The sequence below is a fragment of the Rhipicephalus sanguineus genome, chromosome 7 (assembly GCF_013339695.2).
Source record: "Rhipicephalus sanguineus isolate Rsan-2018 chromosome 7, BIME_Rsan_1.4, whole genome shotgun sequence".
Taxonomy (NCBI): domain Eukaryota; kingdom Metazoa; phylum Arthropoda; class Arachnida; order Ixodida; family Ixodidae; genus Rhipicephalus; species Rhipicephalus sanguineus.
Window position 1 is genome coordinate 167,326,401 of NC_051182.1, and position 21,649 is coordinate 167,348,049.

Sequence of the window (21,649 nt, forward strand, 5' to 3'; positions counted from 1 at the left end):
ACTACATGTCATACTAAAAAAATAATTGTGCATTTGAAGCACATGCATATAGTAAACATACATATGTACATGTTGATAACCTATGTAAATATACATATGTACATGAAATGTTAAAATTGCAGACTTGCATGCCTTCCTTTGCAGGCGCAGTCAAGCTTTGAGGCCAAGAAGTGCCGAAAAAGCTCCGTATGCCATTCGGAGCCATCATCACCTTCGGGGAAGATCAGCTATCTGTCGTAAGTTGTCACCAGTGCGTGGACGTCTGTTGCATGTAACTGTCATCGGACTCGCGGCAAATTCAGAAGTCAGTGTCACGTGACCGGCTTCTCAAATACGCGAGTTCTTGAAGAGGCAGTTGCACATCATAGGCTTCAGGTTGTGCAACGTGTTAGGCAGCTGCACCATAAGTAGAAGAGTTTGGATGCGAGCTCGTTGGTACGGATCCATCTTAAAAACACAGCGCTAATTTAAACATGGACAGAAGACACAGCAAACGAGGACGGGCTCTGTACAAACGAGGACAGCACCCGTCCTCGTTTCCTGTGTCTTCTTTCCATGTTTAAGTTAGCGCTGTGTTTTTAAGATGGAACCATAAGTAGCATGCGTATAGTATGTCGCTGTGGTCTAGTGGTTATGGTGCTCGACTGCTGACCCGAAGGTTGCGGGATGGAATCCTGCCCGCAGTGGCCGCATTTTGGTGGAGGCGAAATGGTAGAGGCCCGTCTACTTAAATTTCATCATCATCATCAACCTGACTACGCCCTTTGCAGGGCAAAGGCCTCTCCCATGTTCCACCAATCAACCCGGTCCTGTGCTTGCGTTATACCCGCTGATCTCATCTGCCCATCTAACTTTCTGTCTCCCCCTTGTGCGCTTGCCTTCTCTTGGAATCCAGTAAGTTACATTTAATGACCAGTGGTTATCTTGCCTATGCGCTACATGCCCTGCCCATGTCCATTTCATCTTCTTGATTTCAACTAAGGTAATATGCAACAGTCTCAGAAGAGAACAGCACTTTGCGATTGGTAGCAAGGCACTGGAATTTGTAAAGGAATACGTCTACTTAGGACAGGTCGTAACCGCGGATCTGAACCATGAGACTGAAGTAACTAGGAGAATAGGGATGGGATGGAGCACATTCGGCAAGCACTCTCAAATCATGAATGGTAGTTTACCACTATCACTCAAGAGGAGGGTATATAACACCTGCATCTTACCGGTACTTACCGACGGAGCAGAGAAACTTGGAGGCTTACAGAGAGGGTTCAACTTGAGCTGAGGAGGACGCAGCAAGCAATGGAAAGGAAAATGATAGGTGTGACCTTAAGGGGCAAGAAAAGAGCAGAGTGGGTCAGGGAACAAACGGGGCTAAGGACATCTTAGTACTTAGATTTAGGTGCACGTTAAAGAGCACCAGGTGGTTGAAATTTCTGTAGCCCTCCACTGTGGCGTCCCTCATAATCATATCGTGGTTTTGGGGCGTGGAACCCCTGCAATTATTATTATTATTATATAATATATAAGTTGAATTCTGTGGAAAGATAAGCATGAGCCAGAAAACCATCCTATGTGTGGTTCTACACTATACCGTATTTACTTGAATCTAGGCCACTCTCGATTGCAGGTCGACCCCTGAAATTCGCAAGGCCAGAAAAAAAAGAAAGCTTACCTTGAATGCAGGCCGAGTACAGGCCATCACTTCTGAAGCACAGTTGGTGCAGGCGTTTTGCGAGCACGTGTTTAAGCATGACTACATTGCACGATCGCTTCCAGAAAATTGACCAACTCTGCGCTCATGCTGCTCGCGCCTCTGCCACCTCCGCGTCACGCGACAGGAGCAGAGAGGGTGTCAAAGTGCGTGGCATTCGCCGGCGCCACAATCACGTGGCCCGATGCACCCTTGCCCGCCTTTGCCGGCGGGAAATCTCGCCAGCTCGACGACCCTAGCTGCATGAACGTGGGACTGCAAGATTTTGGAACAGTGGACAGTACGAAGCAGACGACGCGGTCGGCCTGTGTAGCCATGGGGACCACCACTTTGCCGCTGAGCCTGAGCGACCTTGTCACCATGCAGCTACTGTAGGATGTCGCAAAAATGAGCCTCGGACGTGCATGCAGAGCCGTCTGCATACGGTAGCCTGAGATTGGTGCATGGTGAGCCGCCATGCTACCAGCGTGGCCGGGCCTTTAGGTAGGTAGCGGCTGCGGTCAAATCATGGTACTCAAATCTAAGCCGACCCCCCACTTTCGCACATTGTTTTTTCTAAAAAAACATCGGCTTAGATTCGAGTAAATACAATAGGTGATTAGATTGTAAGTGGCGTGAGCTGCAAATGCGGAAGACTTGCGATAATTCAGTCTCATATTTCATACTCTCAGTACATTCAAACATTTCTGGCTGGCCTGCTATGTTTTCAGTGTATTTTTAAAAACTGCTTAATTCAAACAGCACCATTTGTTTAATTCGGTTCGCACCTTTTGATTAGGCATATTGGAAAGCCTAGCTGCCTTTGTTTCTTCTAGCAAAACATTTGCATCCATAGATGTGCTTGCATCCGATAATTCAGAGACCATTCGGACAAAATTCCGTGGTCTGTTCAAGTTCAAAATATCGAGTGTCTGCTGTCACGTTCTGCAGTCTGAAACCATAAAAAGAAGCCTGTAGGAACAAATAACTCAGCTGGAGTGAGTTTGTGTTCAGTCAGTAGCACTGTTGTCTGAGACTTGGTTCCCGCTTTGGTGCCCAGGAACGAGTCCCCTCCAATAGCCTCTATGAACCTGACATTGAGGCCACCAGTGCAGACACCCACTCGGAGCCACCAGTACCAGCATACGGCTCACTTCAGCCGGTCACGCAAGATCTTCGACAGGGGCCCCGATGTTCCTGCACCGGTGAGACGTCGGCCGCATTTGTTAATCTGCGGACAAACGGGGAACATTGATAACTTGAACATTAACAAGGTGTGCTATATCATACCGTCGAAATTGGTCTTTGGCAGTTGGTCACATTAGTTAAGCTTAGGAGGTGCAACAAACAGCAGAAGGAAGGCAGAGGCTGGAAGGTTAACCGGAAAAGCATCTGGTTGGCTACTCTACTTTGGGGGAGAGAGAGAATGGAATAGAAAGGTGAGAGGAGGGAGAGAAAGAAAGAAATGCCCGGTGAATTCACGGACATGTTTGGGACAGCACCACTAATTACCGCTGCAGAAAAAGAAAACAAGAAAAAATATAAAACAAGCATGGACCAAGACTTTGGTGTATTGGGTAAGAAATGTGTAGTATCTTTCTTAGCCCATGCCCCCTATCCTCTTAAGCTGTTTCCTTCAGGAAATAAAATAGGAAGTGTGTAAATCGTGGACTTCTCCCTTTAGCACGAGCTAGTAAATAAATAATTGGTGTTCAATGTTTCTTAATGCAACAAGTTGTATGAACACTTGAGCTAGGTGCACTTGTGGGCGGCTACCTGCCATTGCACTGTCATAGGGTGTTGTTTGTCTGTGGTCGGCACTATGCGAATTCAGGCCTGAGTATACCGTAAAAACCCGCGTATAGCCCGGGGTTTTTTTCTAGATTTTAGGGTGCGAAATTTCGGCCCCGTACTATATGCGGGTCCCAAGAATTTTCGGCCCAAATTCAGTTTCGGTTTCGGCATAGCGCGGTGCTATCATCATCATCAGCTGTCTGCGCGCTTCTGCGCTAGGTAGTGTTAGCGGCGTTAGTCTTAACTGGTCAGTTGGTCAGTGGCCTTTGCTTCAACTTGGTGCCCATAACGACGGCCTCGATTTTGCTCCTGTGATTTTACGCCATGTCAGGACCGCGCAGGCAGTACTCTGCTGCTTTTAAAAGAAAAGTTATCGCTGCTGCCGAAACCATCGGCAACTGTGCCGCGGAGCGGCAGTTCGGAGTCAACGAGCGGAGCATTCGCGGTTGGCGGAAGCAGAAGGAAGCCCTCTTTGCATGCAGCGGCCAGCGAAAAAGTTTCCGCGGACCAAAAAATGGAGCATTTCCTGACGTGGAACGAGAACTCACAGACTTTGTGCGGGAGCAGCGAGCTGCACATCTCGCTGTCAACATCGAGCTGCTACAAGCGAAGGCAAGGGAGATCGCTCGAGACAAAGGCATTCAGCCGGAGGATTTCAAAGCGAGCAAGCATTGGGTGTCTCGCTTCATGCGCCGCGCTGGGTTCTCCCTACGTCGGCGTACGTCGATCTCCCAGAAGCTACCAGAGAGCTACGAAGAGCACCTCGTGGCTTTTCAAAGGTACATAATTGCGTTGCGAAAGGCAGTCCCCTTTCAGCTGGGCCAGATCGGCAACGCGGATCAGACGCCGGTCTACCTGGATATGCCCTCGGCGCTGACGGTGCATCAAAAAGGCTCCAGGCAAGTTATCGTGCGGTCGACTGGAAACGAAAAAACGCGGGTGACTGTAATGTTATCCTGCACGGCTGACGGTCGCAAGCTGCCACCCTACGTGGTGTTCAAACGAAAGACGCTGCCGAAGGGGGAGAAGTTCCCGAAAAATGTCGTCGTCCGCTGCCAGGACAAGGGGTGGATGGACGAATCGTTAGTCCTTGACTGGATAAAGTCCGTGTGGTGTCGACGGCCCGGAGCACTGCTGGGGCTCCCTTCGATGCTTGTGCTCGACGCGTTTCGGTGTCACCTGGCCGACTCCGTAAAGCGACTGCTGCGCGACTCCCGCACCGAGCTCGTCGTCATCCCGGGAGGGATGACATCACAGCTGCAGCCGCTTGATGTGTGCCTTAATAAGCCATTTAAGGACCATGTCAAGCGCCTGTACGTGGAGTGGATGAGGTCCGGAGAACCAGAAGAGACCCCTGCCGGACGGCTGAAACGGGCCTCGCCAGCGATGCTCTGCTCGTGGATAGTCGAGGCTTGGGCCTGCATTCCAGAGGCGCTCGTTTGCCGCGCCTTCAAAAAGTGCTCCATCTCCAACGCGCTTGATGGCACTGAGGATGATGTGCTGTGGGAGAACATTTCCGACAAGGGAGCTTCGGAAGAGAGTGCGTCCGACGACGACGATGAATGAAATGTCAATAAATGCATTTTTTCCATTTTCCTCGGACTATATTCGGGTGAAAACTTTTTTTCTCACGTTTGCTATCCCCGAATTACACCCCGGACTATACGCGGGTCCGAGCTATATGCGGGTTTTTACGGTAACTCAGACTTGTCTTACAAGCTTCACTAATTATGAAACAGGGTTTAGTAACTGAACAATTTGACACTCAGCCTGACACACATCAGTGCTGTGTATCGTTTATTCTTCTTTTCTCCCCATCTATGTGCACTGTAACGTTTCTAATATGCAATACCAACTAGCCACTAAGCCCGTGAACTTCATTGGCAGGTGGCAGAGGATGACACCGAAGAACAGCTCAGTGCGCGCATCTCGTCACCCCTGGTGACGACAACATTTGTGGACTGGTGCTCCCGGTACTTCACCCGTCCGCTCAACAAGGTGAGACGTGTTCTCGTTGCACAACTCGAAATAATGACTTCATTTGTGCAAATTCAATGTGATCCTTTGTGCACGTACGTGATTATGAAGAAGCATTCTGACGCATGGGCATCAGCAGGAGGTTGCAAAAGGGGCACTTGCCCCTGCCCCTGCCACGATGAAACACGGCTTTGCACCCCCCAGGACAAAATCCTGCCGACGTTCATGCCCTGACATTATATCAATTTTTACCTGTGCTCCAAATATCATTCAACACCTTTCCCCATTTCTTGCATTTTGACATGCAGCCCTCTCATCTGGCATGTAAACATGCCCAGTGATTGAGGCAACCTCTCAAGCACAGAGACTTGCATACCTATGGGGTCATATGCTTGCATTGTAATTGGAATGATGTACAGTAAAACTGCAATCACTGCATACTGCCAGTTCTGACATATGGGTCTGAAATATGGAGGATAACAAAGCAACTAGAGAAAAAGTTGAGGACCATGCAGCGTGCAATGGAACGAAAAATGATAGGAGTAACATTATGAGATCGGAGGACGGCAGAATGGGTTGGGGAACAAGCAGGGGTTGCATATATCCTAGTTGACAACAAGCAAAAGAAATGGACCTGGGCTGGCCACTTAATGCGTAGAGTAGACAACAGGTTGAGAGTAAGAGCAACGGTATGGTTACCAAGGCATAAGAAACGCAGTCCAGGAAGGTAGAGAGTTAAATGTATTAACGAAATTTAAGAAGTTTGCAGAGATAAAATGGAATCATCTCAAACAGGATAGGCTAAACTGGAGATTATTGGGAGAGGCCTTCATTCTGCAGTGGACATAAACAGGCTGATAATGAGCATGATGACAGTAAAGCTTCATTATAACGAAGTCGCATGTGGCACAAAGATGCTTTGTTGCAACCCAAAATTCATTGTAAACCAATTTTAATTGCACTGTACGAATGGCAACACACTTTCTCATTTACTTCTTTATAACTGAAAATTCGTTACAATATTCATACTCATTATATCAAGGTTCGACTATGCGCTCGACTGAGGGCTGCACTCGCATCCTCAAGCATCCTCAAATAAGCGTTTTTAACATGGGCCTCTTTAGATAACTAAAAATAAAATACAGACAGCAGGAAAAGGAAGGAATGGGACGAAGGAATGCAGATCTTGACTGCACATTGTGACAGGTTGAGTGGTGGAGTTGCCATGTAACATGCTTACTCATAACATATACAGAATCAGAAAGAAGTTATTCGCTTTTGTTCTACCTCATAGTAGTTCTTATTAAGCAATCTGCCTATGTCATTTCAAATGGGACATTTTTGTTGGTTCGGTTGCATTGCATGGCCAAACAAAGGCAGCGAGTATGACCCAGAGCACGTTGAGCAATATCGGAGCACTAATGGTGTACTTGGGATAGAAAAGGCTGGGAGAGTTTTCTGCTGTAGCAACCCTGGTGCTATCAGGCTGGCTTTGGTGTCTGTAGACTGGTGGTTTGGTGCAGTGTGCAAACATCCTGCTGAGCTCCCATGTTAAAGGGACACTAAAGTGAAACAATAAATAAGCTTAGACTGATAAATTACACTCTGAAAACTCTAATGTAGTTCATTTCAACACCGTAGGTCTAATAATAAATGAAAAAAATCAGGGTCGAAAGTTTCACATTTCAATATCCCCACTAAAAATCTCCGATGGTGATGTCAAGGATTTCAAAGTGTTTTTTCTTATTTTGGCCACATTGGCACAACTAAAGTTCATGAAACCTAGGTATGTTATTGAGCCTCTGGCTCCCTCAGAAGACAATGTACTTAATTTTTACCGATTAGGAACTGCATAGGCCCTAATAGACGCCGTCAAAATCTATGACATCACAATGACTGGTGCGGGGACTTCAAGGTGGCGTCGCCACATGCATTTTCTTTTTGCCCGTCTTCTCGTTTACCAAGGGTCTTCTCGCAGAAAGCTTGGTGATTTTGGCATCGTGGAAGAGTACTAACTTACTAAATACGAGAAAAATCGTTTCTCTCTTTAGTGTCCCTTGAAAGCATGGCTGTAGGAGGAGTGTGGTGGGACATCTGTTGTTGCTCTCTGTGCAGATTTTGGATGTTCCTCAACTGGGAGCAGGGGACTCCTTGGCCGCTAGGGAGTCCCCCTGGTGCCAAGTGGTACTGCCTCTCTCTCTCTCTTTCTCTCTATTTCCTGCTTGCCTGTCTCTCTGCATGCTGTCCCGTGAAAGTGTCGCAAATCTCGCTTGTTCTCGTTCCGTCTCGAAGAATGTGACACACAAGTTGTCTGAACAGGAACAGGTGCCTCAGGCAGGCTGGCCGACGTTTCAGTAGCTGGATCTACAGTCAAAATTTGTTGTAACGAAGTCACATGTGACACGAAAATGGCTTCATTATATCCGAAAGTTCGTTACAAACGTGCGTTCACAACACTGTATAGACGACATTACATAACGCACATGGGCGGCGCCACCTCGGGCTATTTAAACGAATTTTTTCATATTTCATTATATAGCAACGTGAATGAGGTCATAAAACGTCGAGGGCACCAAGCCAGCCGTTTTCATGTGTATGCGTCTACCGTAGCACGGTTACTTTAGTTGTTAAGAATACTAAACGGCAAGGCTGCAGCCCACTATGGTGGCACTGAAACCCATCCATAAAATAGTCTATAAATGGCAAGATCAGTTACTTCGTTATAACAGACTATTCATTATATCCGCATTTTTCATATCGAGATTTGACTGTATCTTCATCAAAGGCACCTCGCCATCCTTGGCATGTTAGTCTTGAAACGTTTAGCCAGTCATGTCACGTCACGTAGTGCCGCTATTGGCTCTTGTCACCGACAGCGACACCATGTGGCCCGACATCACTGACTGACCCTTTCAAAACACACCAAGGATGATGAGGCACCTTTGACGAAAGTACTAGGTCCACCTATCGAAATGTTGGCCGGCTTGTCTCAGATACTTATTCTTGTTTAGACAACTTGTTAATTACACCGTGGTTCCATCCATCAGTTCCCCACCTGTACTTTTGTCTCAAAGAAAGTTTGCGTATCCACCATTGGGAACGACATGCACCTGACTCTTGCAGGGTTCTTCGAAGTGGCAGCTTTGACTATTTGATATAGTGGCACTCTGTAATTGGTAGGGGGAAGGCTAAGCTAGCTAAAAAGCACCAAGTGCATAGACTTGAAAACGTCACTTAGGTTGCTCTGTGCGGGCGAAACTGAAGCCACTTCAGATTCTTCTGTTTTTTGTAGCATGGCTGCAGGGACGCGGGCATGTGTACGTATGGGCATTACAGAGAGCTTCTAATTACATGTACTGGCAATGTCAGGGGCACTGCGTTGATGACACAAGTGTAGCCTTGTGCGAATATTTGAGCAGTTCGAATATTCGAATGAATATTACAGTATTCGAATTCGCTTCAAAACGAATTTAAATTATTCTAAATTAGAAGTATTTGAAATGAATGAATAGACATATGTAATGCCATGTAAGGCCCTGTAAAGGTGGTTTCACTGCAGTGCAGGAGTGCTATGCCGTGAAAACACCTATCCAGGAGAAATCTGCACTGCCGCGAAGCCCCACTTCCAAGGTTAAATGAACAAATTACCCTCACATTGATTCATCACTTTTCAAGTTTAAAAGCTTGTTATACAGGCTTATATGCTCAAAGTAAAGTAAATTTTAAAACGTAACATATTTTACAGGTTATCACTTGCATTCTACTGAAAGTCACATCCTGCTACTATACAAAGTTGCTTCCACTTTGCTTCCACTTCCCTTTGAACCAAAAAGAATGACATTCACACATGCCTTGTTCCAATTTAAAAAATATTGTGCAGGTTAGTTGGGTCATGACAAATATATTATTTTTCTTTATAATATGCAATATATACTATTCGAATTCGATTCGAAATTATTCGACCAAACCACTATTCGCTTCGAACCTAAAATTTACTATTCACACAAGCCAACACAAGTGAGCTAGTATTATCTCAATATCAGACTATGGCTTTCTGTGTCCCGGGACGGAAACGCATCTCAACACCAATGAAATTTTATTCGGCGGTATGCAATCTTCTGAGAAGTTGTTTTATTGGCTTGTCCGGTTATGGATAAATCTGTGGCTGGCTAAGGTGTGGTTTTTTAAACGCTGCTCTTGGATCTGGCTGCCTGATGAGACATGCTGTGTATGCTTTCCCGAAATGTCCACTTCAGCCTAATGTTTGTGTTTGTGCTGATGGTTTTTCTGTTAAGCTAGATTTGACTGTCACATTTTGTCGTTAAGTGTTGCACAGAATTCCTGCAAACCCGATTGGAGGTACCAGTCAGAGCGCAAAGCATGATGCTGCTTGGATTTGTATAGGTGTACTGACGCTGTCTCGCAACCAAGTGAAAACAAGGCTGGTTTGAATTTTTGTTTAGGTTCTCGTTTTCATCTCTCGTAACTAAAGCAGGTATCGCAGACCTCCGACCCCGAAAGCATGGAACACCAGCAAAGGGAGTGGAGGTTTCTGCGCAATGCGCGGATAAGGGCGGCTGCGCAGGCTGAACGTCGGAAAACCGGTGAGCACTGTTTGGGCAGGCGCTTGTGGGGGTGTGTGCAGTGCCCCATGTTTTGATGCCAGTTAACCATTTACGCACAACACTGGGAAGTAATGTAGCTTGCTGGTATGCAAATGCCAAATGGTTTATTCTGTTTTCTGCAGTTCTGTGTGAACCTCACAAAGCCCATTGGGAATTTTCATCTCCAGAAGTTGTGGGGTTTCTTCTGCTCAAAAAAATTGGTCTCCTGCTTAAAGTAGACTTTGGTCCATAAAAAAGTGCATTTCGTAGTACTCATTATGTATGCTCACTTGTACGAATACTCACTTGTATTCGTGGGCCAACTCACACTCACTCCACTCTATTCATACTTGCGTTTTCTCACTTACCATCTCGTTCTGATTTCTGCTCCCATTCCTTCACGGCCTTCGTCAATTACACTGTCAAGCATGCTTGTGGCTTGAGTATATGATCGAGTCTACTCCTCAGCGATTAGGTGCTGACCAGAACTATGCTGCTGAAAGTCTGGATTCAGGTGTAAAAAGTGCCCTCAGTGCCAGCCACTTTGGAAGTTATAGATCTTAGCTAAAGCTCTCTTTCGTGGATGGTGGATTACATGTCTTGGTTTGTACCCTGGCCAGTTTACATTTGTAGAGTTAGTAAACTTGTAAACTTTCGCTACTTGCAGTGCCTGGTTTGGGAATCCTCTCAGAACTCTGTGGTTATAGCAAGAAACACACAAATATCGCATATACACTCTGTGAACCTTTGCTTCCTAAACCAGCAAGTCAGGTGAAAGTTACAGTTTGGTGTAGAGTACAGGTGCTTCATCAGTAATACGGTACATGACTGAGATTGCGTTTGTAAAACAAGACAGAATGCGTTATTCCTTGAAGATTCTCAGTCACCTAGTGTTTCTTGGCTTTGCGGTGCATGTGACGGTGCCGTTAAGAACTTAGGTTATTCCGGCATTTCTAAAGAATTGCCTGGTAGTTATGTCCTGAAGCACAAGAATGAACTTCTCAACTTGGTGGAGCGTGATTCGTTGCATACTGAGGGTGATTCTTACGTCCACCGTGTTCATCAGAAAAATGTTATTGAAGACTCAGAAAAGCTGATTGAAGGTGCGTGTGTGCAGCAACTGGGGTGCGCCTGGACGAGCAGGTGTTCTACAGCCGGTGCCCCAGCGTTCCCACCTGCCTGGCCTTCCACCCATATGAGGCAGAGATCTGTGTTGCCAACAGGGATTCCTACAGGTAGCCAACTCATTCTGAAAGCTCAGTACGTTGATAAGCCTACTCAGAGCATAGCCATTCTTCTGTACGAACACCATCTTCATCTCTGCCAATGTGTCACCAACCTATCATTCAATCAATTTTATATTCTTTCTCAATAAATTGTTCAAGATAAGGATATGCAGAAGGAGGTCCCATAGTATAAACTGAATTGGGACCTACTGTCCATTATAAACATAAATGTTTGATCGGCAACAACAGTAGCAGAATTAGTACGATTGCAGACTTATAATTAACAGTGTAAATTCATTAGGGATTACCCTACCATTGAACCTTCACCGCATTATCGTAGTTGAAATAAACGAAAAAAGAAAGCTACAGGGATTTCCGATATTGAAACTCCTTGTAAAGCGTGCATCTGTTACTTCAACATTGTTCATTTGGCTGAGGCACGCTTTGGTCGATGCTGACGCTGACAGAGATGATGAGTATATACGATATTTACTCGAATCTAATGCGCTGTCAAATCTAAAGTGCACCCAGTTTTTGTGTGTTCAAAATAAGAATGCACCTGAATGTATTGTTAGCAGATCTTTTAAATAAAACTGTGGTGCCCCTATATTGATGATCGGAAAGAAAAAGAGAGAGTCAAGCACAATCCTTCATAGAACGGGTAATTTATTCTCTGGATATCCAGTCAGCGACCATTGTGCCACCTGAAATACCCTGTGCCCGTTTCATGCAGTCTCTGGGACGACCACGGGAACCTTCAGAGTTGTCACATGAACGACAATCCCGCACAGACACGCATCACTGCTCTGACTTACCTGAACGCACATGATGTACCACTGCTGCTCCTGGGATCAGGTATTCAGGCTATTTAGCATCATCGTCATCATTATAAACATTGACAAATAGAGTGAGATCTTGCATAGGCCTAGAGATACTATTGCCCTGCACCTTAGAAGAACAGTTGTCTCTGTAGTCTGTAACAACCTAAGAAAAAATGTCAGCTTCACCCACAGCCACTGCTGTCCCTCACACAGAGAATTTGCATAATTGCTCATGTTTTTGCTCATTTTTTGGACGTCAAGCACTTCTCGAGTGATTCAGATTGTTGACTGTCCATGCAGGCACACGTTTGTGTCACTGGTTTTAGGTCAAAAACTTGAAGGTCGTAGTAAATTTTACAAGGATTGTGACATTGCTGCTCAGCCAAAAGTAATGTTTCTGGTAGTTACGACGAACCTTTATCTCTTAATATGCGTAGTGTTTATATTAGCCGAGAAAAAGTATGTCCTTTTTGGGCGGAGACCAGCTAGCACGACTGTCTTTGACAGGTGAAGGGCAGGCACATCGTGGTTCTGTGGTGCTGCCATATTTTCTTACGTTGTAACCAAGTATGGTACAGTTCATTTGCAGGGGCCCTGCAAATAAACCCTGCAGACAGCACAATCAGTGCAAGCAGCTGAAATCGATCCTACTGTTCGCATTCCAGTGATGTACATGCCCCCCACTGTTCCGTTCACTTTGATTTGACAGATGACGGAGCCGTCCGTGTCTGGCGCAACTACAGCTCGTCCAACCGTGAACTGGTGGCAGCCTTCCAAGCCCTTGGAGACGTCCCAATGACAGCGAGAGGTGGGCGTGTTCATTCACCTCTGCTGTGTCTTGACAGTGCTTGCTCCATTTTCAAGGAGAAGGGACGGGTAGCCTGTGCTAACTTGTTTTTAAAAAAGCGCTACTTGTGTTTAGTAAAGCGCCACTGAAAATGCAGACTACTTCAATAACATACTAAGAGCACTTCCGACAGTAAAAGTGCTCCTACACAAGTGAATGCAAAGAACGTGGTTACAGTTAATTATTTTAACAGTTAGAGCGACATTGATAGCACGCAAAGCAATAATTGAGCCCACTTTAGGGATTACGACCAAGCTGTTGTTGTTGAATTCATGCAGTATGCAGTGTCCTATTAATAGGCGTGCACAGGGTTCCCTCTCAGGGGGGGCGAAGGTTCATCGCAGCGCCCCCTCACCCTACTAAGTCAATGTATGGGGCAGATTTTGCGCCCCCCTCCCCCTCTTAGGTGACTAGAAGGGTCAATGTACGGGGCAGATTTTGCGCCCCCCCCCTTAGGTGATTAGGGACGGCGGCCGCCCCCCCCCTGCACCCCCTGTGCGCACGCCTATGGTCCTATTAATGCAGAAGTATTGAGAAGTTGTTACAATGCACAATGATGAGGAATTTTGTGACTTGTTTGAGTTGGCCATTGCACTTGCATGTTCAAGATACCAGTATTTCTCCATTGAAACGCGTGCATTTTGGATGTATTTTGTTTTGCACTAAAGACAACCGTTCTCTCGAAGGATCTGGTATGGTGCTGGATTGGGATCAAGAGACGACGACGCTGATCACATCTGGTGACGTCAAGGTTATCCGAGTATGGGACACCAACCAGGAAAAGAAAGTTCTGGTGCGTTTTTATGCTTGAGACATTATTGGATGCTCATACGGAGCAGAAACCTGGAGGCTTACAAAGAGGGTTCAACCTAAATTAAGGGCGATGCAGCGAGCCATGGAAAAGAAAACGATAGGGGTAACCGTAAGGAACAAGAAGGGAGCAGAGTGGCTCAGGAAAACAAGCGGGGTGTTAAAGGAGTACTGACATGAATTTTAAAATTTCTCGGGTTGTTGCTCTAAATGAAAGCACGGGTGTCGAGAACCCTAAAAAGAGTGTCGTTTACCTGGGGATGCATTGCATATATTTTTAATACCGCTTCTTTCAACCAGCAGTTTCGGTTTCGGTTTCGAGAAGGCGGCTTCATAGTGACGTGTCAAGTCGGCCCGTGACGTCACGGGCAGACTGCAACCCACGAAATATGCACCTGCTGTCCTTTGCTGTCAGTCGAACGTGGTTCATGATGAGTGAACTGTCGTCCAGTGCCTCCGACAGAGATTTCTGTGATTTAGGCTGCATGCAGAACCCAGATTTCGCAAACCAAGTGAGCTGACTTGAAACGTCATAGGGCTCTCCATGCGGTGAAGCTGCCTTGCAGATGCTGGGAGATGAAAACTTTAAAATCAAACTTAAATATTTATACGTGTTTCCCGGATGCGGTGTGGGGAGAGCGTTAACACTACATGCCAAGGAAACCAAAAACGTCCGTTTTGCTGCACTTCAAAATCGTGTCAGTACTCCTTTAAGGACATCTTAGTCAAAATCAAAAAGAAATGGGCGTGGGCAAGGCATGTAGCACGTAGGCAAGATAACCGTTGGTCACAGACTGGATTCCAAAAGAAGGCAAGCACGCAAGGGGGAGGCATAAAGTTAGGTGGGCAGGTTTCGGCTTCGTCTTTCAGTTGGTTATCGCTTCTCGCCCCTGCAAAGCTGATGGCTGTCTGGTTTCTAATCTCTCAAAGGGTGGCTGCTTGTTACTTTCTCGTTTATTGCTCCCCAGGGCACAATTACATCTGTTTCCGTGCAGCGCTAAATCACACAAACGACGACGCCATGGTTGCGTTTCTTGTTTTGGGGAGCACAAACATTTTTTACCGGAAAAGTACTCTGGTGCGCCTATTTTTGTATGTCTGCGACCTATGTGTAATACAATGAATAATTTTTATTTATAAGAAATTGTATAAGTGTTTTTTTTTTTTAGGATTTTGCTTGGTGTTACTACGAATAAACCATGTGAACGTAACAACAAAAATGATTTTTTTGTCACTTCACGGTCACGCAAAACAATTTTAGACAATTTTTTTCTTAAATAGGATCGTCTGAAGAATTTATTTCAGCAATAAAAAAATTACACATTTTTGGACTGCACTTCGTGAAATAAATTCGACCCTCAAAGGGTTAACAATACCAAGATCACCACACTCACCGCAGGAAGATGCTTGGTAAGCGAGAAAATGCACCAAGGGAAAATGCAGGTGGCTACACCACCTTGAAGTTTCCGCACCGATCTCTGTGACATCATAGATTTTGACGGCGTGTACTAGAAACTACCTACATTGTTCCTAATCGGTCAAGATGAAATACATTGTCCTCTGAGGAGGCCAGAGACGTAACATATCAAGTAACATATCAGATTGTGATATATCGTTGGGCCAATGTCACGAGAATATGAAAAATGCACTTTGAAATCCGTGGCGTCACATGCGGAGATTTCGGTGCGAAGCTTAAAAACGAGACTGACTTTGATTTTCCCCTCTATTACTAAAGCTGTGATATCGAAGTTAACGACGTTAAGAGTTTTCAGAGTAAAATTTATCAATCTAAACCGATTCATTGCTTTATTGTAGTTTTCCATTAAAAAGGCTGTTTTCACAGTGCCACGCCTCTCAGTATGTAACCTGATTGCTGCTGGCCAAGTAACCAAAATAAGTGTTCCTTCGATATTATGCTGTTTGTCGCGCTCTATTTCGTGATGCCAAAACGTGAAACAATGTACTACATACTATGCACTATGACGCCTTATTATGAACTGTGTATAAGGGACTGGTTGTGAGAAGTGTCAATCATTCTGATGATTGTGTCAGCTATTGTCTTCATACCTGTTCCTGTAAACATAGCCCACTGGTACAGGGAGCAGTGCTGTCCTGCATACTGTGCGTGTACTGCATGTCCTGTATATACTGTACGGTATACATGTCCTGCCTACTGTATTGCAGGACATGCCCACTGGTGTAGACTACCCCATCACAAGTCTCTCCATCGACCATGAGGGCTCTCTGCTCGTTGCTGGATGTGGTGACGGGACCATCCGGGTCTACGACCGACGGCTACCACCTGCGGACTGGTCAGTTCTGTTTTTGCTGTACCCAAAAAATCTCTCGGTGTGGTCTGCTAAGCAAGTTTTTGGTACTGTTACGCCATGCTGTAGCTTATGAAAGGTATAAATCCGCTGCACTTTTGAAGTGGCCTCCTGAATTGCCCTCAGCTTTTTTATTTGGTCAATGAAAGTATGCGAAACACCTGTTTCATCGTTCCTTTTTCAGTCCACGTCTTTATTGCGCACTGTTTGTTCTTCATATTTCCACATACCTTATAGTGCTGAAATGGGGAGAAAAACAACAAAACTTGAGAAATAGTCGAGGACCTTGCAGCATGCAATGAAACAAAAAATGATAAGTGTAACACAAGGAGATCACAAGACATCAGAGTAGGTCAGGGAACAAACAGGTGGAAGCTGATATTCTAGTTGATATTCCCACGTGTGCTTAGTTCTTTTACTTTAATGTGATCGGGCTTAACCCACCAAACCTGTTACCATCACTCGTTGCTGGCCACACTGCAGTGTTTGAAAACTTCACGTTTGTTTCAGACTGTTCTGTTACGATTACGCGCAGGACACGAGTAACCGAGCTTATTCTAGAGCTAACGCGAGCGTCAGCGATGACGTTGGAAGGTTCAAAAAGGCACGCATAAAAGCTGTTACGATTACGCGCAGGACACGAGTAACCGAGCTTATTCTAGAGCTAACGCGAGCGTCAGCGATGACGTTGGAAGGTTCAAAAAGGCACGCATAAAAGCTGACAAATTTCACAGGCAAGCAGATTAGTCAAAGCCTGATGTCCGTTCTCACTGCTAGCATTGTAAAAGCAAGTATTGCTTGTACTTTGAATTTATTTTTTAGTGGGCACAAGTTAACCCAATAAAGAGTTTTCATCTGTACTAGCTTGTGTTCTGCACACTTCACCATCGCAACCACGTGACAATATTAAGTGAAAGAAATGTACCTGGGCTGGTCTCGTAAGGTGTAGGACGGACTATTGGTGGTCAGTTCTAGAGCAGTGGAATTGATACCAAGGGAATGGAAAAGCTGAGGACAGCAGCGAGACAGATGTAGCGATGAAACTAAGAAGTTTGTAGGGACAAAATGGAATCAGCTAGTGCAAGATCAGCTAAATTCGAGATCATTGGGAGAGAGACCTTTGTCCTGCCATGGACATAAAACACACTGAAAATTATGATATTTGCACACACCTGTTTACTAACAAAGATAGAAATGCTTCGCAGTACAATTCTTGTGTTCTCTCTTGCCGACTTTGCAGCCGCATCATGACGCTTCGCGAACACAGCAGCTGGATTGTGAGCGTGCACCTGAACGTCCGGGAGCGTCGCATCACCAGTGGCTGCGTGACCGGCGACGTGCGCTTCTGGGAGTTGGGCCAGAGCTGCTCCACGCACACGGTCTCCACGCATGTTGACATGACTGCCATGGCCGTCCACCCGGTCTTTGACGTGTTTGCGTGGTCTGTTCCCTTAGTTGTGTCTCAAAATGTGGAATCTAACTATGCATGAGGGTGAAGCAATGGATGCCATAGCAACAAATTGGAATGTTATGTGAAGTAAGGCTAGCAGCTCACTCCTGTAGCATCCGACCTGGTGTGCCTCAGTGAAATGCTGGCGTTAAAAAATGCTGCCACTGCAGCGAGCGAAGCGACCTCCGTGCTGTATATCGCTTCAATGCAAACTGAGTGGTGTGAACACAGCACATACAAATGTGTGAGACACCTTCTGATCCCTGTCAAAATACTTTCACATCCTTTCACCTGCAACATACATGTGATGCATGGGGCGATGTCATTGCCCTTGGACTTTATATGAAATTTCTCAGCAACGCCGATGGCAACAGCAAAAATACTCCTGTAGTGTTCGCATGGTTGCTATCACGATAAAAAAAGATACAGTAAAAGATTGTTAATTCGACACCCGTTAATCCGGAAAATCTGATCATTCGGACACGTTCTCTGGTCCCGGCAAGCACATGTATTGTTTAGTGGCATCAAACTCTCATTAATTTGGTCATGTTTGGCCGCAACCTGGTTAATTAGGACGATCCTTGGAGCGCACCAAACAAAGCGCCGCAAATGTTACGACGAAAGGAGTGAAAACGGCATTCGCGAACAACCAAAACGGCCACGGGCCTTCAGAAAGGCGTGGTCAGAATATGTAACTATGCATTAGCGAGCCAGGTTTATGCAGCAGCAGATGTGGTGCTCAGCAGTTTCGTTTCGGCTCTGGATGTAGTCCGCCTGCAGAACAGCGTGGACACTATGGTCGTGCCTTTAGCGACCACAGTTTCGTCCACAGCGGACACGGCACACAGTAGCTTCATTTTGACTTCGGGTAGTGCGTGCGCTATGTCATAAAACTCAAATATGGTGGAAGCTGTTGAAGATGAACAGCTTCCGCCGTGGTACGCAGGCTGGCATAAAACTTGCTTGCTATGTTGTGATGGATTAATGATCAGTTGCCAGCATTTTCCGGTGAAAAATTGTTCTCAAGTGTGCATGGTTGTATTGATGGTTGCAGTACATGATAAGGGAGGGGTGCAGAGCAGGTTTGGGATTACAGTCAACTGCCGATTTTTCGGACTCCCTAGGGACCGCGAAATCGTCCGAAAAATCGGGCAGTCCGAAAAAACAAATTCATGCTTTTTTATTCCGCTTAAGCGGTCAAATCGCCACAGCCACGTCCGAAATAGCTTTAATGCCTCCCAGTACAATTATCAGGCATTTTAGTGCGCGCCCAGGCTCTCGCAAATACATTCGGTACCTGCCACGAACCCCGCTTAACTACGTACGTGCCAACCGCCACTTTTACATCTCGTGATGGGCGCCGCTGATAACAGCAAAGCGCGGAATAGATTACGGCTATCTCGCATGAAGCGTTTCTAAACGATGCCGCGGAACACGACGACTGTGGCGGAAGAGCGGACGACTCGTCCGGCATTCCCCGATGCGTGTGCGCATATGCGCACACACATCGCCGAATCGCCGCCGATACGCAGCATTTGCTGCCGTATCAAGCCGATCGTTTCTAGTTGTGTGCAGTACATCGCCAACTAAACTGACGCCGTCACTTTACTGTTGCTGTATCGTACGCACGCATTTATCATGAAAGGGTTCGTGATGCGCACTTAGTTCTTGACCGCACACGGGCGCGGCAATGGCGAGCTGGTTTCGTCCGCGAAGGAAACGCGTCTATGCGGCGCACTTAGCGGTCTAGCGCAAAGAGGCAGCAGGAATGGCGGCGCGGCGCATTTGGGCTCTCGCCTATTAAATGCATGCAGTACGCATGCAACTGCGCTAGGCCACGTGCACTACCGAGCAGTTAACTGAAGGTGCTTATCGTAAGGGTTGTCAGCGATTAAGTCGTACCGGCGCGTTTGCCAGCTGCCGCCATCACGCCTCCGTGCATTTCCGCTGCTTATCCGTAACATCGCCGCACGGCGCCGCGATAGCGGCCCCTTTGAATTTCTGATCTGCTTCACCCCATAACGCTTCGGCATTGCGGCAAAGCTGACTTTCGGACTCTGCTACTGTCGCACACAGATCGACTCGCGTACGCGCTGGTTCAAACCTAAGAGATGATTGACGCGGCAGAGGTGAGGGCTCCAATTAATGCCTTTCGGACCCACAATTCGGGCAGAAAGTCCGAAAAATCGGACACCGAAGAGTTTCAGCGTCCGAAATTTCGGACGTTCTTATACATTGACGTCTATGGGGCTGGTGACGGTGCCGCGATAGTGTCCGAATTTTCGAGCATGTCCGGAAAATCGGGCGTCCGAAAAATCGGCAGTTGACTGTAATTTAAGGCGCGGGGGTCTTGAGTCGTGGTCACATTATGGACAAAGTCACGAATGACAAAAATTGCGGGTTTTACTCTGCTCATATGCAAAATAAGTACTGGATTTAAATATTCATCAAGAAAATGAAAATGTATTGGGGTATTGCTTTCTTGATACTTTCGATAATTCGACATTCGGTTAATTCGGACATTTTTCCCAGTCCCGTGAAATCCAAATTAACAAGCTTTTACTGTATATGGTGACTGTGCCTTAGGGGAACTGATGTAATGTATGAAGCATTGGAGGGATGCAGGAGCATAGTATGGTCAAAACTTGGTATAACCGTTACGATAGGGATATTAGTATCATATTACAGACTATTGGTTATAATGAAGTACTAAATGAAGAATACTCTTATTATGCAGTGTCGTATAACAAATTTACTTTCTTGTTAGATGCGACTGCATCGTAACGATGCGTGACTGTAATACACATTTATTATTATAACGCTGCGATAAGAATGCATAGCCAACTGTAGCCAACATTAGCCAGTGGTGGTATTATGTGAGTAAATGCTGTAAACCTCATAGTACAAGCTATGCATTTTTTCCAAAGTAATTAAGGACATAATGTATGTTACCTTTGAATAAAGCTTTATGTGATTGTATGTCATGTGTTACATTACTACTAGAGGTATTTTGATGAGCTTTAGCTTCGAGAATCTTTTTTTATTCCAGTAGAAGTTATAAGGACTCTACAGAAGCATTTTGCCGTCGCCATCGGCATTGCTAAGAGGTTCCATATAAATTCCAAGGGCAGCAACGTCGCTCTTTTGGTGTCGACTTAAAACTGCTCTTGAAACCCCAATTTATTGTCGCAGAATACTTTGCATTAAAACAGGAACATGTCAAAGACGTTTTACTGTATACCATAATTTGATTGCTTTGTTATTATAATGGCTCCTTGCATAACATCAGTGGCGAATAAAGTACTGATGACCATAGAGTTTCACAGTAGTACACTAGAGGAAATCTGGCACTAGTGTCTATGGGAGCTGCAACGCACGGCGCTTCAGCCAGCATGGGAATGATGGGTAGTACATGGATTTGCCTAAGCTTTGTTTTTCCGGCTCCATGTGGCTTGCAGCCACTTTGTCGCAAGATGAAGCTCGGCAAAAGTTCAGCAGTCCCACTTCACCACCTTGATCTTTTTAGGCTCACCAATTCAAATCGTCTCACGAGGTTCACAACGAGCCGTTCTTTTATCCGAAACAAAAGACGAAACCCCACAATAAGCAAAGCCACGAGTGTGTTTGAAGCCGCATGCATGAAGACTACGCAAATCTATGTACTACCCATCATTCTCATGGTGGCTGAACGATTGCAGCGCCACAGCTTCCTGTAGTAAATTTCGTAGTGAACTCTATGGTGATGACAGTGCAATGTTGTGCAGTGGGTCGGCGAGCCAACAGATCAGCGTGTTCAACAAGGAAGGGGACAACGTGGGCTCCATTCGTCACCATGACTGGTTCATCAACCAGCGTGTTGGTCCCGTCTCTTGCCTAGCCTTCCACCCGAACAAGGTGAGTGGCTGTAGCACGTTTCCATACGCTGAAAAATGTTGTAATGGAACACTTCTGGCCGATGTCATATGTGGGAGAGTCACGGGACCTGAGCCAAAACGTCACGTGTGACTTCATTGGTAAGAGCCGCACATCGCTGTCGACTCTGGTTTTGGTAGTAGCACAGGCGCATCCATAGAAGGGGTCCAGATGTCTCCCTAAAGCTAACCTAA

The 21,649-nt window shown here is 46.0% G+C and overlaps 1 protein-coding gene across 1 annotated transcript in view; it reads left to right on the plus strand.

Annotated features, from left to right (window-relative positions):
• Positions 1 to 144: 144 nt before the first annotated feature.
• Positions 145 to 21,649, plus strand: part of LOC119400524 (regulatory-associated protein of mTOR) — a gene marked incomplete at its 5' end in the record, with an annotated part of 27,939 nt that continues 6,434 nt past the window's right edge. The window contains 12 exon segments of the mRNA XM_049418110.1: positions 145 to 236; positions 2,748 to 2,892; positions 5,369 to 5,479; positions 7,574 to 7,642; positions 9,954 to 10,062; positions 11,180 to 11,297; positions 12,022 to 12,143; positions 12,819 to 12,917; positions 13,643 to 13,749; positions 15,951 to 16,078; positions 17,334 to 17,534; positions 21,308 to 21,437. Coding sequence (XP_049274067.1) covers positions 145 to 236; positions 2,748 to 2,892; positions 5,369 to 5,479; positions 7,574 to 7,642; positions 9,954 to 10,062; positions 11,180 to 11,297; positions 12,022 to 12,143; positions 12,819 to 12,917; positions 13,643 to 13,749; positions 15,951 to 16,078; positions 17,334 to 17,534; positions 21,308 to 21,437 — 1,431 coding nt within the window.